General features: G+C 50.7%; 1 protein-coding gene across 1 annotated transcript in view; it reads left to right on the top strand.

Moving 5' to 3' along the window:
• Window positions 1–19,679, top strand: part of LOC144487575 (ubiquitin carboxyl-terminal hydrolase CYLD-like) — a gene marked incomplete at its 3' end in the record, with an annotated part of 63,706 nt that overhangs the window by 29,913 nt on the left and 14,114 nt on the right. Inside the window, exons 4-6 of the mRNA XM_078205659.1 lie at window positions 56–115; window positions 9,711–10,024; window positions 13,424–13,592. Coding sequence (XP_078061785.1) covers window positions 56–115; window positions 9,711–10,024; window positions 13,424–13,592 — 543 coding nt within the window. The remainder of the gene's footprint in view (window positions 1–55; window positions 116–9,710; window positions 10,025–13,423; window positions 13,593–19,679) is intronic.

Raw genomic sequence — 19,679 nt, 5'->3', positions numbered from 1 at the left:
TATTGTCCAAATCTCCTCTCATTCACTCTCTCCATCTCTCTACTTCATCACCAAGGATCATCACAAGAAAGTATAGATCAACAAATGACATGGAACACCTTGACCACTGATGGAGGTACGTCAGATATGGGTGGGCAAGTTGTACGCAGTTCACGATATCTCCAGCTTTCAACTGAGGGCATTCTTTTGGAAAAGATCTCAAAAACGCCACATTTGTTTGGATTGTGTACAGTGGGAGTGAGTGGGAAGGGGTTTGTGTCCATTGGGTTTGTGTACAGTGGGAGTGAATGGGAAGGGGTTTGGGTCCATTGGGATTGTGTACAGTGGGAGTGAATGGGAAGGGGTTTGGGTCCATTGGGATTGTGTACAGTGGGAGTGAATGGGAAGGGGTTTGGGTCCATTGGGATTGTGTACAGTGGGAGTGAATGGGAAGGGGTTTGGGTCCATTGGGATTGTGTACAGTGGGAGTGAATGGGAAGGGTGTGGGTCCATTGGGATTGTGTACAGTGGGAGTGAATGGGAAGGGGTTTGGGTCCATTGGGATTGTGTACTGTGGGAGTGAATGGGAAGGGGTTTGGGTCCATTGGGATTGTGTGCAGTGGGAGTGAATGGGAAGGGGTTTGGGTCCATTGGGATTGTGTACAGTGGGAGTGAATGGGAAGGGGTTTGGATCCATTGGGACTGTGTGCAGTGGGAGTGAATGGGAAGGGGTTTGGGTCCATTGGGATTGTGTACAGTGGGAGTGAATGGGAAGGGGTTTGGGTCCATTGGGATTGTGTACAGTGGGAGTGAATGGGAAGAGGTTTGGGTCCATTGGGATTGTGTACAGTGGGAGTGAATGGGAAGAGGTTTGGGTCCATTGGGATTGTGTACAGTGGGAGTGAATGGGAAGGGGTTTGGGTCCATTGGGATTGTGTACAGTGGGAGTGAATGGGAAGGGGTTTGGGTCCATTGGGATTGTGTACAGTGGGAGTGAATGGGAAGGGGTTTGGGTCCATTGGGATTGTGTACAGTGGGAGTGAATGGGAAGGGGTTTGGGTCCATTGGGATTGTGTACAGTGGGAGTGAGTGGGAAGGGGTTTGGGTCCATTGGGATTGTGTGCAGTGGGAGTGAATGGGAAGGGGTTTGGGTCCATTGGGATTGTGTACAGTGGGAGTGAACGGGAAGGGGTTTGGGTCCATTGGGATTGTGCACAGTGGGAGTGAATGGGAAGGGGTTTGGGTCCATTGGGATTGTGTACAGTGGGAGTGAATGGGAAGGGGTTTGGGTCCATTGGGATTGTGTGCAGTGGGAGTGAATGGGAAGGGGTTTGGGTCCATTGGGATTGTGTACAGTGGGAGTGAATGGGAAGGGGTTTGGGTCCATTGGGAATGTGTACAGTGGGAGTGAATGGGAAGAGGTTTGGGTCCATTGGGATTGTGTACAGTGGGAGTGAATGGGAAGAGGTTTGGGTCCATTGGGATTGTGTACAGTGGGAGTGAATGGGAAGGGGTTTGGGTCCATTGGGATTGTGTACAGTGGGAGTGAATGGGAAGGGGTTTGGGTCCATTGGGATTGTGTACAGTGGGAGTGAATGGGAAGGGGTTTGGGTCCATTGGGATTGTGTACAGTGGGAGTGAATGGGAAGGGGTTTGGGTCCATTGGGATTGTGTACAGTGGGAGTGAGTGGGAAGGGGTTTGGGTCCATTGGGATTGTGTGCAGTGGGAGTGAATGGGAAGGGGTTTGGGTCCATTGGGATTGTGTACAGTGGGAGTGAATGGGAAGGGGTTTGGGTCCATTGGGATTGTGTACAGTGGGAGTGAATGGGAAGGGGTTTGGGTCCATTGGGATTGTGTGCAGTGGGAGTGAATGGGAAGGGGTTTGGGTCCATTGGGATTGTGTACAGTGGGAGTGAATGGGAAGGGGTTTGGGTCCATTGGGAATGTGTACAGTGGGAGTGAATGGGAAGAGGTTTGGGTCCATTCGGATTGTGTACAGTGGGAGTGAATGGGAAGAGGTTTGGGTCCATTGGGATTGTGTACAGTGGGAGTGAATGGGAAGGGGTTTGGGTCCATTGGGAATGTGTACAGTGGGAGTGAATGGGAAGAGGTTTGGGTCCATTGGGATTGTGTACAGTGGGAGTGAATGGGAAGAGGTTTGGGTCCATTGGGATTGTGTACAGTGGGAGTGAATGGGAAGGGGTTTGGGTCCATTGGGATTGTGTACAGTGGGAGTGAATGGGAAGGGGTTTGGGTCCATTGGGATTGTGTACAGTGGGAGTGAATGGGAAGGGGTTTGGGTCCATTGGGATTGTGTACAGTGGGAGTGAGTGGGAAGGGGTTTGGGTCCATTGGGATTGTGTGCAGTGGGAGTGAATGGGAAGGGGTTTGGGTCCATTGGGATTGTGTACAGTGGGAGTGAATGGGAAGGGGTTTGGGTCCATTGGGATTGTGTACAGTGGGAGTGAATGGGAAGGGGTTTGGGTCCATTGGGATTGTGTGCAGTGGGAGTGAATGGGAAGGGGTTTGGGTCCATTGGGATTGTGTACAGTGGGAGTGAATGGGAAGGGGTTTGGGTCCATTGGGAATGTGTACAGTGGGAGTGAATGGGAAGAGGTTTGGGTCCATTCGGATTGTGTACAGTGGGAGTGAATGGGAAGAGGTTTGGGTCCATTGGGATTGTGTACAGTGGGAGTGAATGGGAAGGGGTTTGGGTCCATTGGGATTGTGTACAGTGGGAGTGAATGGGAAGGGGTTTGGGTCCATTGGGATTGTGTACAGTGGGAGTGAATGGGAAGGGGTTTGGGTCCATTGGGATTGTGTACAGTGGGAGTGAATGGGAAGGGGTTTGGGTCCATTGGGATTGTGTACAGTGGGAGTGAGTGGGAAGGGGTTTGGGTCCATTGGGATTGTGTGCAGTGGGAGTGAATGGGAAGGGGTTTGGGTCCATTGGGATTGTGTACAGTGGGAGTGAACGGGAAGGGGTTTGGGTCCATTGGGATTGTGCACAGTGGGAGTGAATGGGAAGGGGTTTGGGTCCATTGGGATTGTGTACAGTGGGAGTGAATGGGAAGGGGTTTGGGTCCATTGGGATTGTGTGCAGTGGGAGTGAATGGGAAGGGGTTTGGGTCCATTGGGATTGTGTACAGTGGGAGTGAATGGGAAGGGGTTTGGGTCCATTGGGAATGTGTACAGTGGGAGTGAATGGGAAGAGGTTTGGGTCCATTGGGATTGTGTACAGTGGGAGTGAATGGGAAGAGGTTTGGGTCCATTGGGATTGTGTACAGTGGGAGTGAATGGGAAGGGGTTTGGGTCCATTGGGATTGTGTACAGTGGGAGTGAATGGGAAGGGGTTTGGGTCCATTGGGATTGTGTACAGTGGGAGTGAATGGGAAGGGGTTTGGGTCCATTGGGATTGTGTACAGTGGGAGTGAATGGGATGGGGTTTGGGTCCATTGGGATTGTGTACAGTGGGAGTGAGTGGGAAGGGGTTTGGGTCCATTGGGATTGTGTGCAGTGGGAGTGAATGGGAAGGGGTTTGGGTCCATTGGGATTGTGTACAGTGGGAGTGAATGGGAAGGGGTTTGGCTCCATTGGGATTGTGTACAGTGGGAGTGAATGGGAAGGGGTTTGGGTCCATTGGGATTGTGTACAGTGGGAGTGAATGGGAAGGGGTTTGGGTCCATTGGGATTGTGTACAGTGGGAGTGTATGGGAAGGGGTTTGGGTCCATTGGGATTGTGTACAGTGGGAGTGAATGGGAAGGGGATTGGGTCCATTGGGATTGTGTACAGTGGGAGTGAATGGGAAGGGGTGTGGGTCCATTGGGATTGTGTACAGTGGGAGTGAATGGGAAGGGGTTTGGGTCCATTGGGATTGTGTACAGTGGGAGTGAATGGGAAGGGGTTTGGGTCCATTGGGATTGTGTACAATGGGAGTGAATGGGAAGGGGTTTGGGTCCATTGGGAATGTGTACAGTGGGAGTGAATGGGAAGGGGTTTGGGTCCATTGGGATTGTGTGCAGTGGGAGTGAATGGGAAGGGGTTTGGGTCCATTGGGATTGTGTACAGTGGGAGTGAATGGGAAGGGGATTGGGTCCATTGGGATTGTGTACAGTGGGAGTGAATGGGAAGGGGTTTGGGTCCATTGGGATTGTGTACAGTGGGAGTGAATGGGAAGGGGTTTGGGTCCATTGGGATTGTGTACAGTGGGAGTGAATGGGAAGGGGTTTGGGTCCATTGGGATTGTGTACAGTGGGAGTGAATGGGAAGGGGATTGGGTGCATTGGGATTGTGTACAGTGGGAGTGAATGGGAAGGGGTTTGGGTCCATTGGGATTGTGTACAGTGGGAGTGAATGGGAAGGGGTTTGGGTCCATTGGGATTGTGTGCAGTGGGAGTGAACGGGAAGGGGTTTGGGTCCATTGGGATTGTGTACAGTGGGAGTGAATGGGAAGGGGTTTGGGTCCATTGGGGCTGTGTACAGTGGGAGTGAATGGGAAGGGGTTTGGGTCCATTGGGATTGTGTGCAGTGGGAGTGAATGGGAAGGGGTTTGGGTCCATTGGGATTGTGTACAGTGGGAGTGAATGGGAAGGGGTTTGGGTCCATTGGGAATGTGTACAGTGGGAGTGAATGGGAAGAGGTTTGGGTCCATTGGGATTGTGTACAGTGGGAGTGAATGGGAAGGGGATTGGGTCCATTGGGATTGTGTACAGTGGGAGTGAATGGGAAGGGGTTTGGGTCCATTGGGATTGTGTACAGTGGGAGTGAATGGGAAGGGGTTTTGGTCCATTGGGATTGTGTGCAGTGGGAGTGAACGGGAAGGGGTTTGGGTCCATTGGGATTGTGTACAGTGGGAGTGAATGGGAAGGGGTTTGGGTCCATTGGGGCTGTGTACAGTGGGAGTGAATGGGAAGGGGTTAGGCACCATTGTGATTGTGTACAGTGGGTGTGAGTGGGAAGGGGTTTGGGTCCATTGGGATTGCGTACAGTGGGAGTGAATGGGAAGGGGTTTGGGTCCATTGGGATTGTGTACAGTGGGAGTGAATGGGAAGGGGTTTGGGTCCATTGGGATTGTGTACAATGGGAGTGAATGGGAAGGGGTTGGGGTCCATTGGGATTGTGTACAATGGGAGTGAACGGGAAGGGGTTTGGGTCCATTGGGATTGTGTACAGTGGGAGTGAATGGGAAGGGGTTTGGGTCCATTGGGATTGTGTACAGTGGGAGTGAATGGGAAGGGGTTTGGGTCCATTGGGATTGTGTACAGTGGGAGTGAATGGGAAGGGGTTTGGGTCCATTGGGATTGTGTACAGTGGGAGTGAATGGGAAGGGGTTTGGGTCCATTGGGATTGTGTACAGTTGGAGTGAATGGGAAGGGGTTTGGGTCCATTGGGATTGTGTACAGTGGGAGTGACTGGGAAGGGGTTGGGGTCCATTGGGATTGTGTACAGTGGGAGTGAATGGGAAGGGGTTTGGGTCCATTGGGATTGTGTACAGTGGGAGTGAATGGGAAGGGGTTTGGGTCCATTGGGATTGTGTACAGTGGGAGTGAATGGGAAGGGGTTTGGGTCCATTGGGATTGTGTACAGTGGGAGTGAATGCGAAAGGCTTTGGGTCCAGTGGGATTTTGTAGAATGAGTGTGAATGGGATGGGGATGGGCTTGGGATTGTGCACAGTGGGAATAAATGGGAAGGGTTTAGGTCCATTGGGATTGTGTACAGTGGGAGTGAATGGAGGAGGTTTGGGTCCATTGGGATTGAGTACAGTGGGAGTGAATGGGAAGGGGTTTGGGTCCATTGGGATTGTGTACAGTGGGAGTGAATGGGAAGGGGTTTGGGTCCAGTGGGATTTTGTAGAATGAGTGTGAATGGGATGGGGATGGGCTTGGGATTGTGCACAGTGGGAATAAATGGGAAGGGTTTAGGTCCATTGGGATTGTGTACAGTGGGAATAAACGGGAAGGGTTTGCGTCCATTGGGATTGTGTACAGTGGGATTGAATGGGAAGGGGTTTGGGGCCATTGGGACTGTGTACAGTGGGAGTGAATGGGAAGGGGTTTGGGTCCATTCGGTGTGTGGACAGTGGGAGTGAATGGGAAGGGGTTTGGGTCCATTGGGATTGTGTACAGTGGGAGTGAATGGGAAGGGGTTTGGGTCCATTGGGATTGTGTACAGTGGGAATAAATGGGAAGGGTTTGCGTCCATTGGGATTGTGTACAGTGGGAGTGAGTGGGAAGGGGTTTGGGTCCATTTGGGATTGTGTCCAGTGGGAGTGAATGGGAAGGGGTTTGGGTCCATTGGGATTGTGTACAGTGGGAGTAAATGGGAAGGGGTTTGGGTCCATTGGGATTGTGTACAGTGGGAGTGAATGGGAAGGGGTTTGGGTCCATTGGGATTGTGTACAGTGGGAGTGAGTGGGAAGGGGTTTGGGTCCATTGGGATTGTGTGCAGTGGGAGTGAATGGGAAGGGGTTTGGGTCCATTGGGATTGTGTACAGTGGGAGTGAATGGGAAGGGGTTTGGCTCCATTGGGATTGTGTACAGTGGGAGTGAATGGGAAGGGGTTTCGGTCCATTGGGATTGTGTACAGTGGGAGTGAATGGGAAGGGGTTTGGGTCCATTGGGATTGTGTACAGTGGGAGTGAATGGGAAGGGGTTTGGGTCCATTGGGATTGTGTACAGTGGGAGTGAATGGGAAGTGGATTGGGTCCATTGGGATTGTGTACAGTGGGAGTGAATGGGAAGGGGTTTGGGTCCATTGGGATTGTGTACAGTGGGAGTGAATGGGAAGGGGTTTGGGTCCATTGGGATTGTGTACAGTGGGAGTGAATGGGAAGGGGTTTGGTTCCATTGGGATTGTGTACAATGGGAGTGAATGGGAAGGCGTTTGGGTCCATTGGGAATGTGTACAGTGGGAGTGAATGGGAAGGGGTTTGGGTCCATTGGGATTGTGTGCAGTGGGAGTGAATGGGAAGGGGTTTGGGTCCATTGGGATTGTGTACAGTGGGAGTGAATGGGAAGGGGTTTGGGTCCATTGGGAATGTGTACAGTGGGAGTGAATGGGAAGGGGTTTGGGTCCTTTGGGATTGTGTACAGTGGGAGTGAATGGGAAGGGGTTTGGGTCCATTGGGATTGTGTACAGTGGGAGTGAATGGGAAGGGGTTCGGATCCATTGGGATTGTGTACAGTGGGAGTGAATGGGAAGGGGATTGGGTCCATTGGGATTGTGTACAGTGGGAGTGAATGGGAAGGAGTTTGGGTCCATTGGGATTGTGTACAGTGGAAGTGAATGGGAAGGGGTTTGGGTCCATTGGGATTGTGTACAGTGGGAGTGAATGGGAAGGGGTTTGGGTCCATTGGGATTGTGTACAGTGGGAGTGAATGGGAAGGGGATTGGGTCCATTGGGATTGTGTACAGTGGGAGTGAATGGGAAGGGGTTTGGGTCCATTGGGATTGTGTACAGTGGGAGTGAATGGGAAGGGGTTTGGGTCCATTGGGATTGTGTGAAGTGGGAGTGAACGGGAAGGGGTTTGGGTCCATTGGGAATGTGTACAGTGGGAGTGAATGGGAAGGGGTTTGGGTCCATTGGGGCTGTGTACAGTGGGAGTAAATGGGAAGGGGTTAGGCACCATTGGGATTGTGTACAGTGGGTGTGAGTGGGAAGGGGTTTGGGTCCATTGGGATTGCGTACAGTGGGAGTGAATGGGAAGGGGTTTGGGTCCATTGGGATTGTGTACAGTGGGAGTGAATGGGAAGGGGTTTGGGTCCATTGGGATTGTGTACAATGGGAGTGAATGGGAAGGGGTTGGGGTCCATTGGGATTGTGTACAATGGGAGTGAACGGGAAGGGGTTTGGGTCCATTGGGATTGTGTACAGTGGGAGTGAATGGGAAGGGGTTTGGGTCCATTGGGATTGTGTACAGTGGGAGTGAATGGGAAGGGGTTTGGGTCCATTGGGATTGTGTACAGTGGGAGTGAATGGGAAGGGGTTTGGGTCCATTGGGATTGTGTACAGTGGGAGTGAATGGGAAGGGGTTTGGGTCCATTGGGATTGTGTACAGTTGGAGTGAATGGGAAGGGGTTTGGGTCCATTGGGATTGTGTACAGTGGGAGTGACTGGGAAGGGGTTGGGGTCCATTGGGATTGTGTACAGTGGGAGTGAATGGGAAGGGGTTTGGGTCCATTGGGATTGTGTACAGTGGGAGTGAATGGGAAGGGGTTTGGGTCCATTGGGATTGTGTACAGTGGGAGTGAATGGGAAGGGGTTTGGGTCCATTGGGATTGTGTACAGTGGGAGTGAATGCGAAAGGTTTTGGGTCCAGTGGGATTTTGTAGAATGAGTGTGAATGGGATGGGGATGGGCTTGGGATTGTGCACAGTGGGAATAAATGGGAAGGGTTTAGGTCCATTGGGATTGTGTACAGTGGGAGTGAATGGAGGAGGTTTGGGTCCATTGGGATTGAGTACAGTGGGAGTGAATGGGAAGGGGTTTGGGTCCATTGGGATTGTGTACAGTGGGAGTGAATGGGAAGGGGTTTGGGTCCAGTGGGATTTTGTAGAATGAGTGTGAATGGGATGGGGATGGGCTTGGGATTGTGCACAGTGGGAATAAATGGGAAGGGTTTAGGTCCATTGGGATTGTGTACAGTGGGAATAAACGGGAAGGGTTTGCGTCCATTGGGATTGTGTACAGTGGGATTGAATGGGAAGGGGTTTGGGGCCATTGGGACTGTGTACAGTGGGAGTGAATGGGAAGGGGTTTGGGTCCATTCGGTGTGTGTACAGTGGGAGTGAATGGGAAGGGGTTTGGGTCCATTGGGATTGTGTACAGTGGGAGTGAATGGGAAGGGGTTTGGGTCCATTGGGATTGTGTACAGTGGGAATAAATGGGAAGGGTTTGCGTCCATTGGGATTGTGTACAGTGGGAGTGAGTGGGAAGGGGTTTGGGTCCATTTGGGATTGTGTCCAGTGGGAGTGAATGGGAAGGGGTTTGGGTCCATTGGGATTGTGTGCAGTGGGAGTGAATGGCAAGGGGTTCGGGTCCATTGGGATTGTGTACAGTGGGAGTGAATGGGAAGGGGTTCGGGTCCATTGGGATTGTGTACGGTGGGAGTGAATGGGAAGAGGATTGGGTCCATTGGGATTGTGTACAGTGGGAATAAATGGGAAGGGTTTGCGTCCATTGGGATTGTGTACAGTGGGATTGAATGGGAAGGGGTTTGGGGCCATTGGGATTGTGTACAGTGGGAGTGAATGGGAAGGGGTTTGGGTCCATTGGGATTGTGTACAGTGGGAGTGAATGGGAATGGGTTTGGGTCCATTGGGATTGTGTCCAGTGGGAGTGAAGGTGAAGGGGTTTGGCTCCATTGGGATTGTGTACAGTGGGAGTGAATGGGAAGGGGTTTGGGTCCATTGGGATTGTGTACAGTGGGAGTGAATGGGAAGGGGTTTGGGTCCATTGGGATTGTGTACAGTGGGAGTGAATGGGAAGGGGTTTGGGTCCATTGGGATTGTGTACAGTTGGAGTGAATGGGAAGGGGTTTGGGTCCATTGGGATTGTGTACAGTGGGAGTGAATGGGAAGGGGTTTGGGTCCATTGGGATTGTGTACAGTGGGAGTGAATGGGAAGGGGTTTGGGTCCATTGGGATTGTGTACAGTGGGAGTGAATGGGAAGGGGTTTGGGTCCATTGGGATTGTGTACAATGGGAGTGAATATGTGTCTTTTGCCCAGATTCTCAGTGGGATTTAATGATGACGGATTCAGAATCTCCCAGACATCATGCTCCAGAAGATACCCATGATGGTGACACCAGACCCCTCCACCTGAGGGAGCATCAACCGTCGCATGGGGGTCCCCATTCACCCACGGAAATGGTCAGCGGTCCAAGCAGGGGATGGAGCTCTGGATCGACTGAGAATGGAGGGAGTTATTTCCTACTGGAGGTTGAGTCAATGGTGGAAGTCAACAGTCCACCCCTCTACGGGGTAATTCGCTGGATTGGAGAGGTTCCTGCCCAGGCTGAACCTCTCGCAGGCTTGGAACTGGTACAGTCCCCTGTTGTGTCCTTATTAACCAATTAGTGTTCGTTCATGGTGTTCACAGCTGTCCCCCATCAAACACTCCCAGGACAGGTACAGCACGGGCTTAGCTACAGAGTAAAGCTCCCTCTACACTGTCCCCCATCAAACACTCCCACGACAGATACAGCACGGGGTTAGATACAGAGTAAAGCTCCCTCTACACTGTCCCCCATCAAACACTCCCAGGACAGGTACAGCACGGGCTTAGATACAGAGTAAAGCTCCCTCTACACTGTCCCCCATCAAACACTCCCAGGACAGGTTATTCACGGGCTTAGATACAGAGTAAAGCTCCCTCTACACTGTCCCCCATCAAACACTCCCAGGACAGATACAGCACGGGGTTAGATACAGAGTAAAGCTCCCTCTACACTGTCCCCCATCAAACACTCCCAGGACAGGTACAGCACGGGGTTAGATACAGAGTAAAGCTCCCTCTTCACTGTCCCCATCAAACACTCCCAGGACAGGTACAGCACGGGGTTAGATACAGAGTAAAGCTCCCTTGACACTGTCCCCCATCAAACACTCCCAGGACAGGTACAGCACGGGGTTAGATACAGAGTAAAGCTCCCTTGACACTGTCCCCCATCAAACACTCCCAGGACAGGTACAGAGACCAAACTAGAAATCTCTAAGATCACATACCAACTGGTTCAAGAACAGCTTCTTCCCTTCTGCCATCAGACGTTTGAATGGACCTACCTGATATGGTGGCACAGTGGTTAGCACTGCTGCCTCACAGCGCCAGGGACCCGGGTTCGATTCCCGGCTCGGGGTCACTGTCTGTGGGGAGTCTGCACATTCTCCCCGTGTCTGCGTGGGTTTCCTCCGGGTACTCCGGTTTCCTCCCACAGTCTGAAAGACGTACGGGTTAGGCGGTTGCTCAAGGGGACTGACCCTCCAGCAACCACAATTGTCTTCCCATGTATCAGGTATGACTCCAACCAGTGGAGTGTTTGCTCCCTTTTCCCCATTGGTTCCAGTTTTGTCCAGGCTCCTTGACGCCACACTCGGTCGAATGCCGCCTTGATGTCAAGGGCTGTCACTCTCACCTCTGGAATTAATTTCCTTTGTCCATGTTTGAACCCAGGCTGGAATGAGGTCAGGAGCTGAGTGACGCTGGGAAAATTGGGCATCACTCAACAGGCTTTGACTTGATTTGATTTATTATTGCCGAATGTACAGTGAAAAGTATTGTTTCTTGTGCACTGTACAGACAAAGCATACCACTCATAGAGTACATCGGGGAGTAGGAAAGGAGAGAGTGCAGAAGGAGTAGATATTAAGAAGCCAGTCTATGATCTAACTGGTTGCTGCCTCTCCCTCTGTCAAAGTCAACCTTGTCAAAGTGAAAAAAAGTTCCCCAAAACTTTTGCAAAAGTTTTTGTTTAAGTTATTTGAAGAGTTTAGAGTTTTATTATAATTAAATATAATTAAACTAAGTGCATTATACCTTACAACATACTCAGGATACCTAATAGGTTTTTCAACTAAGGGGAAAAGAACTTGCGTAATATCTTATCATGTACTCAGGATATCTAATGAGTTTTTCAACCAAATGTGTTATTTCTTAGGGTTATGTCATAGCTAGGGTGTAGAGAAAGATCAACTTAATGCGAGGTAGGTCCATTCAAAAGTCTGACGGCAGCAGGGAAGAAGCTGTTCTTGAGTCGGTTGGTACGTGACCTCAGACTTTTGTATCTTTTTCCTGATGGAAGAAGGTGGAAGAGGGAATGTCCGGGGTGCGTGGGGTCCTTGATGATGCTGGCTGCTTTTCCCGAGGCAGCGGGAAGTGTAGACAGAGTCAATGGATGGGAGGCTGGTCCTCTGGTTGTCACACTACTAGAAGGATGTGGAGGCTTTGGAGAGGGTACAGAAAAGATTTACCAGGATGTTGCCTGGTATGGAGGGCATCAGCTATGAGGAGAGGTTGGAGAAACTTTTGTTCTCACTGGAAAGATGGAGGTTGAGGGGAGACCTGATAGAAGTCTACAAGATTATGAGAGGCATGGACAGAGTGGATAGTCAGAAGCTTTTTCCCCAGGGTGGAAGAGTCAATTACTCGGGGGCACAGGTTTAAGGTGCGAGGGGCAAGGTTTAAAGGATTAAAGAATGTAGTGTTACAGTCATAGCCAGGGTGTAGAGAAAGATCAACTTAATGTGAGGTAGAGTCCATTCAAAAGTCTGATGGCATCAGGGAAGAAGCTGTTCTTGAGTCGGTTGGTACGTGTCCTCAGAGTTTTGTATCTTTTTCCTGACGGGAGAAGGTGGAAGAGAGAATGTCCGGGGTGCGTGGGGTCCTTAATTATTTTGGCTGCTTTTCCGAGGCAGCGGGAAGTGTAGACAGAGTCAATGGATGGGAGGCTGCATTCACTCTATCTATACCCATCAAAATCTTATACACCTCTATCAAATCTCCCCTCAATCTTCTACGCTCCAGGGAATAAAGTCCCAACCTATTCAATCTCTCTCTGTAACTCAGCTTCTCAAGTCCCGGCAACAACCTTGTGAACCTTCTCTGCACTCTTTCAATCTTATTTACATCCTTCCTGTAACTAGGTGACCAAAACTGTACACAATACTCCAAATTTTGGCTGCTTTTCCGAGGCAGCGGGAAGTGTAGACAGAGTCAATGGATGGGAGGCTGGTTTGAGTGATGGATTGGGCTACATTCACGACCCTTTGTAGTTTCTTGCGGTCTTGGGCAGAGCGAACATAAGAACTAGGAGCAGGAGTAGGCCATCCGGCCCCTCGAGCCTGCCCCGCCATTCAATAAGATCATGGCTGATCTTTTCGTGGACTCAGTTCCACTTACCCGCCCGCTCACCATAACCCTTAATTCCTTTACTGTTCAAAAATCGATCTATCTTTGTCTTAAAAACATTCAATGAGGTAGCCTCAACTGCAAGAGCCATACCAAGGTGTGATACAGCCAGAAAGAATGCTTTCCGTGGTGCATCTGTAAAAGTTGGTGAGAGTCGGAGCTGACATGCCTAATTTCCTTAGCCTCCTGAGAAAGTTGGTGGGGCTTTCTTAACGATAGTGTCGGCATGGGGGGGACCAGGACAGGTTGTTGGTGATCTGGACACCCAAAACCTTGAAGCTCTCGACCATTTCCACTTCGTCCATGTTGATGTAGACAGGGGCATGTACTTTACACCGCTTCCTGAAGTCGATGACAGTCTCCTCCATTTGACATTGAGGGAGAGATTATTGTCATCGCGTTGCCATTCTGGGGATGGGCTGCATTGTTCGTGGGGGAGTGGGAAGGGGAGGCCATGGATTGACAAGGCTGGTGGACCCCCCCCCCCAAGGATGAATACTGACCCCATTTCCCCTTGTGTGTGTGTGTGTTGGCAGGAGATGGCTTTACCGACCGGCTGCACAGATGGCACCTACTGCGGTCGACGGTACTTCCAATGCCCCCCGAACAAGGCCCTCTTTGTCAAGCTCAGGACCTGCAGGCCCGACTCACGGTTCCACTCGCTGACGCCAAACGCCAACCCCGTAGACTGGTGCAACTCACTCGGTGAGTGGGGGGGGGGTGGCGTGGGGGTGTTTGAGGTAGCGTTCCAGCGCGGAGAGGGTGCACAGGGAGGGTGGGAGGTCGCACAGAGAGAAAGGAGGGTGAGGAGAAGAAGGGGGAGGAGGAAGGGGGAGGATCGGAGAAAGGGGGGGGAAGCGGGAGGGCATGGTGGAAGAAGACGCCTGGGATGGGGCATTGAAGTTACGAAGAGAGGTTGGAAAAGGCTTGGGTTGTTTTCTCTGAAGCAGAGAAGACTGAGGGGTGGCCTGATCGAGGTGGACAAGATTATGAGGGAGGTGGATAGGGAGGTGGCACAGTGGTTAGCACTGCTGCCTCACAGCTCCAGGGACCTGGGTTCGATTCCCGGCTCGGGTCACTGTCTGTGTGGAGTTTGCACATTCTCCCCATATCTGCGTGGGTTTCCTCCGGGTGCTCCGGTTTCCTCCCACAGTCCGAAAGACGTGCGGGATAGGTGGATTGGCCGTGCTAAATTGCCGCTTAATGTCCCAGGATGTGTAGGTTAGAGGAATGAGCGGGCTAAATGTGTGGGATTACGGGGATAGGGCCTGGGTGGGATTGTTTTTGGTGCAGACTCGATGGGCCGAATGGCCTCCTTCTGCACTGTCGGGTTTCATTTTATGAGCAGCTATTTCCCTCAGTTGAAGGGTCAGTCACGAGGGGTCACAGGTTCAAGGTGAGGGGCAGGAGGTTTAGGGGGGATGTGAGGAAAAAACTTTTTTACCCAGAGGGTGGTGACGGTCTGGAATGTATTTCCAGGTGATCTGGGAGCGGCACGGTGGTTAGCACTGCTGCCTCACAGCGCCAGGGACCCGAGTTCGATTCCGGGCATCGGGTGACTGTCTATGTGGAGTTTGCACGTTCTCCCCGTGTCTGCATGGGTTTCCTCCAGGTGCTCCGGTTTCCTCCCACAGTCTGAAAGATAGAACATAGAAACATAGAACAGTACAGCACAGAACAGGCCCTTCGGCCCACGATGTTGTGCCGAGCTTTGTTTGAAACCCAAATCAAACTATTTCCTCCCTATCATCCCGAAGTGCTCCATGTGCCTATCCAATAGCTTCTTAAATGTTCCTAAAGTTTCTGACTCCACTATCCCTGCAGGCAGTCCATTCCACACCCCAACCACTCTCTGAGTAAAAAACCTACCTCGGATATCCTTCCTATATCTCCCACCATGAACCCTATAGTTATGCCCCCTAGTTACCACTCCATTCACCCGAGGAAATAGTCTTTGAACGTTCACTCTATCTATCCCCCTCATCATCTTATAAACCTCTATCAAGTCTCCTCTCAACCTCCTCCGCTCCAAAGAGAAAAGCCCAAGTTCCCTCAACCTTTCCTCATAAGACCTACCCTCCAAACCAGGCAGCATCCTGGTAAATCTCCTCTGCACTCTTTCCAGTGTCTCCACATCCTTCTTATTGTGAGGTGACCAGAACTGCACACAATATTCCAAATGTGGTCTCACCAAGGTCCTGTACAGTTGCAGCATAACCCCACGGCTCTTAAACTCCAACTCCCTGTTAATAAACGCCAACACACTATAGGCCTTCTTCACAGCTCTATCCACTTGAGTGGCAACCTTTAGAGATCTATGGATATGAACATATATATCCATATATATGATATATATGGATGTGCAGGTTAGGTGGATTGGCCATGCTAAATTGCCCCTTAGTGTCCAAAGATGTGCAGGTTAGGTGGATTGGCCATGCTGAATTGCCCCTTAGTGTCCAAAGATGTGCAGGTTAGGTGGATTGGCCATGCTAAATTGTCCCTTAGTGTCCAAAGATGTGCAGGTTAGGTGGATTGGCCATGCTAAATTGCTCCTTAGTGTCCAAAGATGTGCAGGTTAGGAGGATTGGCCATGCTAAATTGTCCCTTGGTGTCCAAAGATGTGCAGGTTAGGTGGATTGGCCATGCTAAATTGTCCCTTAGTGTCCAAAGATGTGCAGGTTAGGTGGATTGGCCATGCTAAATTGTCCCTTAGTGTCCAAAGATGTGCAGGTTAGGTGGATTGGCCATGCTAAATTGTCCCTTAGTGTCCAAAGATGTGCAGGTTAGGTGGATTGGCCATGCTAAATTGTCCCTTAGTGTCCAAAGATGTGCAGGTTAGGTGGATTGGCCATGCTAAATTGCCCCTTAGTGTCCAAAGATGTGCAGGTTGGGTGGATTGGCCATGCTAAATTGTCCCCTTAGTGTCCAAAGATGTGCAGGTTAGGCGGATTGGCCGTGCTAAATTGCCCCTTAGTGTCCAAAGATGTGCAGGTTAGGCGGATTGGCCGTGCTAAATTGCCCCTTAGTGTCCAAAGATGTGCAGGTTGGGTGGATTGGCCATGCTAAATTGTCCCTTCGTGTCAGGAGGATTAGCAGGGTAAATAGATGGGGTCATGGGGATCGGGCCTGGGTGGGATTGTTGTTGGCGCAGGCTCGATGGGCTGAATGGCCTCCTTCTGCACTGTAGGGATTCCATGATTCCTGGGAGGGTGGTGGAGGCCTCACATCCTTTAAAAAGTACCTGGATGAATACTTGGCACTTCATCACATTCAGGGCTATGAGCCAAGCCCTGGTAGAGTGGGATTAGGTGGGAGTCTGAGTGTTTCTCATGTGTCCGGGCAGGCCTGATGGGCCAAAGGGCCTCTCCTTCTGTGTCCGATTCTAAGACGAGAGTTGGGAGAGGCAGGGGAAGGTGTAAGGGGGAGGAGGGAATTTGAGGGGAGGGGAGAGGGAGGATGGCGCGAGGAGGGAGGGGTGGGGAGAGGGGATGGGAGGGAATGTTGGATGGAGGGCAGTGGAGGAAAGGTTGGATTGGAGGGAGTGGGAGGGAAAGAAAAGGCGGGGGGGGGGTCAGAAGAGGAGGAGATGTGAGAAGGAGGGAGAGGAGTGAGTGGTGAGGAAAAGGCCATTGGGGAATCGGTAGACAAGCACAATTGTTTTTAATGTCATGGCATTGCTGAACCCAGGAGGCATTGTGGGACAGTGAGCACAAGGTTTTAATTGGAACTCAAGCCAGACATTGAATGATGGCAACTTGGAGTCACTGATAGTGCCGGGCATTGTCAGAGGATACAACACGTCACAGATAGATTGGAGAACTTGGGCACAGAAATGGCGGATGGAGTTGAGAAGAATGAAGGGAGATCAAATGGAAGGTTTGGATAAAGTAGACGTGGAGCGGATGCTTCCTCTTGTAGGGCATTCTGGGTCGAGAGGTCATCGTCTTAGGATAAGGGGTAACAAATTTAAAACAGAGCTGAGGAGAAACTACTTCTCCCAAAGGGTTGTGAATCTGTGGAATTCGCTGCCCCAAAGGATGCTGGGACAGTGAGTTAAGTTAAGGAGGAGTTGGACAGATTTTTAATTGGTAATGGGTTGAAGGGCTACGGGGAGAAGGCAGGAAAATGGGGATGAGGAGCGTATCAGCCATGATCGAATGGCGGAGCAGACTCGATGGGCCGAATGGTCTAATTCTGCTCCTATATCTTATGAACTTATGAGTTTAATCTGGACAAATGTGAGGTTATCTGAGGAAGGATGTCCTTGCTATAGAGGGAGCACCGCGAAGGTTTACCAGGCTGATTCCTGGGATGGCAGGTCTGTCATATGAGGAGAGACTAAGTCGGTTAGGATTATATTCACTGGAGTTTAGAAGAGTGAGAGGGGATCTCATAGAAACTTATAAGATTCTAACCGGGTTAGACAGGGTAGATTCAGAAAGAATGTTCCCCGATGGTGGGGGGAGTCCAGAACTAGGGATCATAGTTTGAGGATGAGGCGGAAACCTTTTAGGACTGAGGTGAGGAGAAATTTCTTCACCCAGAGGGTGGTGAATGTGTGGAATTCACTACCACAGAAAGTAGTTGAGGCCAAAACGTTGTGTGATTTCAAGAAGGAATTAGATACAGCTCTCGGGGCTAAAGGGATCGAGGGATATGGGGGCAGGGGGGCGGGATGGGGATCAGATATTGAATTTGATGATCAGCCATGATCAAAATGAATGTAGGAGCAGGCTCGAAGAATCATAGAAGCCCTAAAGTACAGAAAGAGGCCATTCGGCCCATCGAGTCTGCACCGACCACAATCCTACCCAGGCCCTATCCCCGTATCCCTACATATTTACCCACTAATCCCTCTAATCTACGCATCTCAGGACACTAAGGGGCAATTTTAGCATGGCCAATCAACCTAGCCCGCACATCTTTGGACTGTGGGAGGAAACCGGAGCACCTGGAGGAAACCCACGCAGACACGAGGAGAATGTGCAAACTCCACACAGACAGTGACCCCGAGCCGGGATTCGAACCCAGGTCCCTGGAGCTGTGATGCAGCAGTGCTAACCACTGTGCTACCGTGCCGCCCTCAAGGGCTGAATGGCCTCCTCCTGTTTCTGGTTTCTATGTTTCTATGTAAATGCGAGGTGATGCATTTTGGAGGATCAAATTCAGGTGTGAATTATACTGTAAATGGCAGAACCCTTCGGAACATTAACATACAGAGGGATCTGGGTGTGCAGATCCACAGTTCCCTGAAAGAGGCAACACAGGCGGCCAAGGTGATTAAGAAGGCATATGGCACGCTTGTCTTCATCAGCCGGGGCATTGAGTACCAGAGTTGGGAAATCATGTTGCAGCTATATGAAACCCTATTCGGCCATATTTGGAGTGTGCAGTTCTGGTCACCACACTACCAGAAGGACATGGAAGCTTTGGAGAGGGTGCACAGAAGGTTCACCAGGATGTTGCCTGGTCTCGAGGGTGTTGGTTATGAGGAGAGGTTGAATAAACCAGGATCGTTTTCACTGGAAAGACGGAGGCTGAGGGGAGACCTGATAGAGGTCTACAAAATGATGAGGTGCATAGACAGGGTGGACAGTCGGAGGCTTTTTCACCAGGGTGGAAGCGTCAATGACAAGTGGGGCACAGGTTCAAAGTGAGAGGGGGAAAGTTTAAGGGAGATGTGCGGGGGTGAAGTTTAGGGAAAGTCTTAGCCAAGAAATATCCTCGATGGAGAATCTATCTCCTCTCTGAAGGTTCCTACAGGGCACGCTTCTTACAATGGTTAATCTCTAGAGTTATTGCTGGCACAAAGGACTGCACATGACTTTTATCTACAAATTCCTCCACTCACTTCCAGAGGATTCTCTGTCATCCACCCAACTGTGTAACCAGGAACCAATCACATGGCTTGAAAGTTCCAATGAACTTGTAAACTGATTTTGATTTGATTTATTATTGTCACATGTATTGGGATACAGTGAAAAGTATTGTTTCTTGCACGCTATACAGACAAAGCATACCGTTCATAGAGAAGGAAAGGAGAGAGTGCAGAATGTAGTGTTACAGTCATAGCTAGGGTGTAGAGGTAGATCAGCTTAATGCGAGGTAGGTCCATTCGAAAGTCTGATGGCAGCAGGGAAGAAGCTGTTCTTGAGTCGGTCGGTACGTGACCTCAGGCTTTTGTATCTTTTTCCTGATGGAAGAAGGTGGAAGAGAGAATGTCCGGGGGTGCGTGGGGTCCTTGATTATGCTGGCTGCTTTTCCGAGGCAGCGGGAAGTGTAGACAGAGTCAATGGATGGGAGGCTGGTTTGTGTGATGGATTGGGCTACATTCACGACCCTTTGTAGTTCCTTGCGGTCTTGGGCAGAGCAGGAGCCAAACCGAGCTGTGATACAACCAGAAAGAATGCTTTCTATGGTGCATCTGTAAAAGTTGGTGAGAGTCGTAGCTGACATGCCAAATTTCCTTAGTCTTCTGAGAAAGTAGAGGTGTTGGTGGGCTTTCTTAACTATAGCGTCGGCATGGGGGGGACCAGGACAGGTTGTTGGTGATCTAGACACCTAGAAACTTGAAGCTCTCAACCATTTCTACTTCATCCCCATTGATGTAGACAGGGGAATGTTCTCCTTTACGCTTCCTGAAGTTGATGACAATCTCCTTCGTTTTGTTGAAATTGAGGGAGAGATTATTGTCACTGCACCAGATTCTCTATCTCTTCCCTGAACTCCGTCTCGCCATTGTCTGAAATCCGTTTCCTCCCACAGTCCAAAGATGTGCAGGTCGGGTGGATT

Source organism: Mustelus asterias, unplaced genomic scaffold (assembly GCF_964213995.1).
Source record: "Mustelus asterias unplaced genomic scaffold, sMusAst1.hap1.1 HAP1_SCAFFOLD_887, whole genome shotgun sequence".
Classification (NCBI taxonomy): Eukaryota; Metazoa; Chordata; class Chondrichthyes; order Carcharhiniformes; family Triakidae; genus Mustelus; species Mustelus asterias.
The sequence above is the reverse complement of the archived record's forward strand: the minus strand, read 5'-3'. Positions and strand labels throughout refer to the sequence as shown.